The 6,255-nt window shown below is 41.5% G+C and overlaps 1 protein-coding gene across 1 annotated transcript; it reads right to left on the bottom strand.

Moving 5' to 3' along the window:
* Positions 1–460: 460 nt before the first annotated feature.
* Positions 461–4,156, bottom strand: LOC138161001 (procathepsin L-like). Its single transcript, XM_069087760.1, has 7 exons — positions 4,031–4,156; positions 3,571–3,693; positions 3,329–3,484; positions 2,897–3,121; positions 1,729–1,894; positions 1,513–1,624; positions 461–771 (listed from the first exon to the last, which is right to left on the bottom strand). The coding sequence occupies exons 1-7, from the start codon at positions 4,154–4,156 to the stop codon at positions 672–674; spliced, it is 1,008 nt and encodes a 335-aa protein (XP_068943861.1). The 3' UTR covers positions 461–671.
* Positions 4,157–6,255: the final 2,099 nt, after the last annotated feature.

Below are 6,255 nucleotides of genomic sequence, written 5' to 3'. Positions count from 1 at the left end.
AAAGAACTTCGGCAATCTTTGAAATTACTATATAAATATTAAATATGTCACCATCTAAGATTCATTACAACTCTAAAATAAAAATCTGTCCTTTTGGAGCTGATCAAAGACTATAAGTTGGTGATTGAAAAGATACAAAAAAATCATGTTTAATAGCTAATTTCATTATAATATTTTGGTTAGGTCATCTTGAAACACTTTTGGAACTTAAAGATGGCTCATGTCAGTTCTCTGTCACTTTAGGTCTAGACATCTATTTCTACATTTAGATCAGAAACAGGTTTGAGAGTCAGAGAACAAACCTGTACATCGATTCAGAATGCTTTCTAAAAATTGGCACACAATTTCCCATGTCTTGCTTTCCAAGGGACTGAAATTAATGTCAAAGACATACCCAGACCTATTGATTTGCACTTTAGTCAGTATGTTATAATGAAGTAGGGCACAAAATGAGTCAGAGTTTGTTTAAAAAGGTAAAGCTTTATAGTACAATTTTCAAAGGGAAATTGAAGTTTTCAGATTAAGCAACATTACCAGTAACATTTCACAAATGTAAAAATGAGAGAAAGAAACTCCAATCACAGCTTGGAACCTCACTGACACAAGAATTTCATCCCAAACAATACGTGTCAGGCCCCATCTCTCTGTGAATCAGTCTTCCTTCAGTCACATCAGACTTCAGGATAGCTGGCATCTGTCGCTATTCCACAGTGGTTCTTCTTGTCCCTGGCCATTAGAATGTACCCATGGTCACCCCAGTCTTCATCCCAGCTGAAAAGTAATTTAAGTGTTAAGTTTCAGAGCACCATTCAAAAATACATTTTTAATTTAGGGGCACAAAGCATCCTGACACATATTGTGAATGAATGCAGAAAATGAGTTGGACCTTTCAGAAAGCAATGAAAATAGTTGCTGATTAGTTGTGGCTAACCCTTCATGACGCCATTTTTAGGTTTTCTTGGCAAAGATACTGGATGGGTTTGTCATTTCCTCTTCTGGCTCATTTCCCAGATGAGGAAACTGAGGCAAACAGGGTTAAGTGACTTGCCCAGGGTGACACAGCTAGGAAGTGTCTGAGGTCTTATTTGAACACAGGCCCTCTTGATTTCAGGGGCAGTAATCTCCTGGGCCACCCAGCTGCCCTATACCTGACAACCACTCACTCAACAATAAACACTTTGAGGTTTTCCAAGTAAAGTGCTTTTCCTATAGCACTTTGGGAGCCATTCTGACAATAACTGTATTAGAACAGTCCAACAAACTAGGCAACAGGAAATCTTTTGTACTCTCCAGTCATCAGTGGTCATGGCAACTGTGAGAAAACACTGTACAATAGTCAATCTACTCTGGATCCTAAAAACAGGTCCCTTCCACCCATGAACATCCCTTCTCCATTTCACAGGAACCCCAAACTACACCCATCTTCCTCCTCCTCCTCTTCTCTTCAAAATGAAATAGCCAGAAACTGGCAGCAAACAGGTCAGGGACATTTCAGGGAAGACGTTGGGCTACCTGTTCTTGACGATCCAGTATTTCTTTCCATGTTTTCCAATGGCACCATAGCCCACAACCAGCATGGCATGATCTGCTATTTCACTACTGCAATCTGGTTCATAATAAACACCTAGGATATCCAAGTGAAAAATGAACTTGAGAAATACCAACCAGTGAATGGCAACAATATGGGTGAATGCATAGTTACAGAAATAATGAAGAACAAATGCTTACCAGACTTATAGAACATGAAGGATTCCTGGGATGCATCAATGGCAACAGAGATGGGACCCACAGATGCCACAGCCTTTGCAAGAGCCCTTTCCTTCCCTGATGGGATGTTCACATATGCAGTGACATTAGCAATGGCAGTTTCTGGCTTAAACCGACAGTCATTATCCTTTTAAAATGAAACAGAAGGTTTGGTTTACTGCTATCAGTGACATTGCCCAGATGAATTTAAAATTGATGGTCACAAGATTAATAAATCTCTAGTCAATGTTGTCCCATCAATATATCAGATGAACAGCTCAAGAGGAGAGCTGGATGTGGGTGGGTAAAGAGGAATATGAGTCATATTGAAAGAAGGCAGCAGAGTGTAAACCAGAGGGCTGCTAACAGTCCTACTTCGAAGTCAATATGAATCCTGCATGGATTCTGATGCATGGTTCAGTGAACCCCATTTCTACTTGGGTTTGACACCACTCGTTTAAAAGAATCAATTAATTAGCAATTTTAAGAGTCTACTGCTAGTAGCATCGTCCAATAAGACCAAGATTTGAATCTAGCTCTCCACTTACAAGCTCTGTGATCATGAGACTGAGGTGGAGAGGTTATCAGAAAATCAGGACAACAGCTCCCCAGACAGGGCTGTTGGAGGATCAGATGAGATTAAGTGAATGGCATGCTTTGTTAACCTTCAGGATGATATAAATATGGGCAGCTATTATGCAATATTAGATTAAATTGTCACTTAATTCCTTGCTTTTAAGGAGTCACTTGTGGGAGCTAGGTAGGGATCAGGGAGGTGAAAGGGTAGGGTATAAAGGCCAGATTGGATTTAGGTTCAGGGAACCCGGATTTCAATCCAGACTTTGTCACTTACTACTATGTATGTGATCTAGAACAAGTCATTGTAAAATGAAGATGTCTGACCAAATGATCTTTAAAGTATCTAAGACAAAACAGTCTACATACTTCCTAAGATCTCTCTGTGGGTGATTGTACACATAGCGAAGGCAACTCATTTCAAGTGTTAATGTATTTTGGATTTGGTTGCAGATTTTGTTTTGTTAGGAATGTGGAAATTGAAGTCTTCAGTCTTTGCAGGTCTCCTTAACATCCCATCCCAAATTGAGACTCTCCTTTGAAATACAGCCAAACCAAAATGATGTATATTTACCATTCCTTCATATGGATAGGATTCTTCTGTATCAATGCCTCCATTTTTCCTCACATACTCAAAGGCATTAGTCATTAAACCACCATTACAGCCTTCGTTGCCCTCTTTCCTAGAGCAGTCAACCAAATTCTGCTCACTAAGTGAAACAAGTTTTCCTGTCTTACGGAACCACTGGCCTTCCAGGGAACCAGTTGCACTAAATGCCCAGCAAGAACCACAGTTACCCTGAAAAAGTCGAAAGGAAGCACGGGTTAGTTTTACAAGACAATCTTTGTTATCTTTATAAGAAAGATTTCAACAGTTTTAAACATGGAGGGAAACTCAGTCACAGAGCTGAGATGAAGTCCCATTATTTAAGAGACTTTTAGCAATCATAAACTTCACTGAGTTTTATTGAGTTATCTATGGATCAAGCTTAAGCAACTTTCATACCTGATTCTTAACAGGAGTTACATAACCTTCTTCTCTCCAGTCTACAGATTGAGGGACCGTTACAAAGAGAGGTTCACGAAACAGAGTTCCTTTTGCCTTCCTTTGAAATCTGTTTTGTCCAAAGCCATTCATCACTTGTCTGAATTCCTCAATGGTCTAAAATAAGAGAAAGGTGGTTTATATTGAGAGCAAAAGATAACAGACTACTCAGTATTAACACCAGATTGTGACAGCACAGCCACCATATCTCCAAACTTGTTCATTTCCATCCGGAAGCTCTGTTTGCCAGCCTTGTGCTCCACATTGTGCATTTCAATCTTTCTCAGATTCTTCTCCCATGTTGCTCTCCTCCAGGTATCTTCATTCTGGAAGCAAGTACAAAATGTAAGGTTCAATAAGCTTCCACTTAAATCATTACACATTCAGGTGAAACTATCCTCAGACCAAATCCACTGTCAGTAATTCAGTTAGCATCCAGTTGGGATGGAGACCACATCCGAATATTGCCATCTGAGAAGGGTTTCCAAGCTCTGATGCTACAGATCCCTACTCTCTGAACATCTGTGGGAAAAGCAGCAATCTTGAGCAAATGAAGCCCTTGTCTGGATAACTGCTGGCTTCTGGAGAAAGGCCATTTCATTAGCCCACCTTGGAATGTCCTTCTCAACACAGCTGGGGAGGAAGGTAGTTTTTAAAAGTTACCCCTCTGTAGGTCCTTCTGTGCTGTGACTTCCATTGGTCCCATTTAGCATCTAAAGTGGGGTCAAGTTGTGGAGCGGCAGCTGCTATTCCCAAGCATAGGGAAGCTAAACACAGGTAGAAATGCATGTTCCAAACCTTAAGGGGAAAAAAGGAAGAAAGAGACATAAAATGTGTAGGATCAAAAATCAAACCAAACTAAAATCCAAGTTCTTGTTTCTTTGGGAAAGAAACACAATCTTCCCAGCGGAAAAACAAAATTCATTTCACCAAACATTCATACAATAACTAGTGATGTGCTAAGCATGAGGGTGGATAGGGTAGAGTGAGGGTACATACAAGACGTGTAATGCTGATGGCGAGTTTTCAGGGAGTTCAGACATAGGTGGCATAGGGATAGAGTGCTAGACCTAGTTTCAGGGAGACCTGAGCTCAAATCCAGCCTCAGACACTTAGTAGTAGCTGTGGGGCTGTAGGCAAGTCACTTAAACCCTCGGCTTCAGTTTCTCTACCTATAAAATTGGAATACTAGCAGCACCTGCCTCAAAGCATTGTTGTGTGGATAGAAGGAGATTTTGTACAGTGCTTTGTAAACCTTAAGGCACTGGACCATTCAGAAGCTGAGGTTAAACCACATCTTACTGCCTGACCTTATTGTCAACCTATAAGGCCTAGATCTAATCTAATCACACTAATAATCTCCTATTCAGCCTTCTCTCTGTTCCTGACCTCTCCCAGCTAAAGGTAGCTGTGATGACACTACTACCAAGCAGCAGCCACTGGGAAAATGGGGGCAGGGAAGGGGCTGGAGCTGGAGCAGAGACTAGTGACAGACTCTCTCTTCCTGTGAGCCCCACAGCTAGGGTATAGGCAGATTTTATTGCATCATCTTTCTCCTCCAACCCACCCATTTCCAAACCAGGACAGCTCTTATTCTCAAGGATAGCACCTTCCTTCCAAAGCGTCAACCTCAGTCTCACCTTCAACTCTTCCTTCCTCACTTACCCAATCAATAGACAAAGCATTTCTGTCATGTCTTCACAACAGCCTAGTTCAGGCCCTAACCACCTTTCCAATGGACTTTTGCAAAAGTGATCTCCTCTCCCCAAGTCTTCCTCCACTCCATCCTATCCTCACACAGCAGCCCAAATCATTCTGGAGTGACCATTTGCTCTCATGATCTCCAGTATACCCCAATGTTTCTATTGCCCCCAGGATCATATTATTTTATTTTTATCTGATACTTTAAAAACTCCTTGTTTTTATTAGGACACTAGTACAGGCATAATTTATTGAAATAAATGGACATATATAAGGTGAGTGCTCACACATTTTTTTCCTCTTTGGGGGCAGGGTGTATCCTAGCACAAGTCTGCAGATTACTGCTTTATTGAAGGCAGGGACTTTCTTTTGACTCTTTACAGCCCCAGTGCTTAGCACAATGCCTGGCACATAATAGGGACTAAATAGTTGCTTTTCTTAAAGTCACAACAACATTTCTAAGTCTCTCCCTAAACCCAATCACCAAATACCCTTTGTCCAGAACTCTAAACAACTCCACTTCTCAGGAGCATGACCAAGCAACATACTAGCTAGCCCAGAAGAGTGCTAGATTTGAAATCTAGGTGACTGAGTTCAATCCTGACCTCTGCCACTTACTATCATGTGGGCATACAGGGGCATGTCACTTCACTTCAGGCCTCAGTTTCCCTAAGGTCCCTTCCAGCTCTAAATCTATGATCCTATAGGGTCTAAAGGTAAGGCTTTTCAGTCAGATGTTTTAGGAGGCAGTGGGAGAGGAGGAAAGCCTTTTCTGCCTTTTCTACAGCCCAGTGAGATGGCCACCTCCAGACTTTCAGATCCAATCAGTCTTAGATCTAAAGGCACTGCAAGCCAAAATTTATCTTTCACAAATACAGGGACTCTGGGTATCTAAAACTCCTGAAACCAAAAACAGCTTCTTGTCTGCTTCTCTTCTAACATGTTCCACCTCTCCAAGCTGGGAAAGAGGTCAGGTGGAGGAGGCCATGTGAATCAGGAAACCCAACATCACCAGTCAGGTAGAAGAAACTTGGCTGCAGTCTATGAGTCACCCCTCCCCGCACTATCCCCATTCCCCCAGCTCTGGGGCAGCAGTTGTTCGGGGGTTTTCAGGGCATTGTAAGTCACCTTTCAAGTGGGGCTGGGGAATAGTTCTCTTTTTTTAAATCTAAATTTTAATTTATTTA

Source organism: Petaurus breviceps, unplaced genomic scaffold (assembly GCF_028583685.1).
Source record: "Petaurus breviceps papuanus isolate PSGF00001 unplaced genomic scaffold, PetGlider_PUasm1.0 183, whole genome shotgun sequence".
Taxonomy (NCBI): Eukaryota; Metazoa; Chordata; class Mammalia; order Diprotodontia; family Petauridae; genus Petaurus; species Petaurus breviceps.
This window is presented reverse-complemented; position numbering and strand designations above follow the sequence as displayed.

Excerpts from the sequence above, each read along its gene's own strand:
- LOC138161001 (XM_069087760.1), bottom strand. The coding sequence starts at position 4,156 with ATGCATTTCTACCTGTGTTTAGCTTCCCTATGCTTGGGAATAGCAGCT. Across the intron at positions 3,122-3,328 it reads TAACTCCTGTTAAGAATCAG|GGTAACTGTGGTTCTTGCTG; the intron begins GTATGAAAGTTG and ends CGACTTTTTCAG. Across the intron at positions 1,895-2,896 it reads CCTATCCATATGAAGGAATG|GATAATGACTGTCGGTTTAA; the intron begins GTAAATATACAT and ends TCATTTTAAAAG.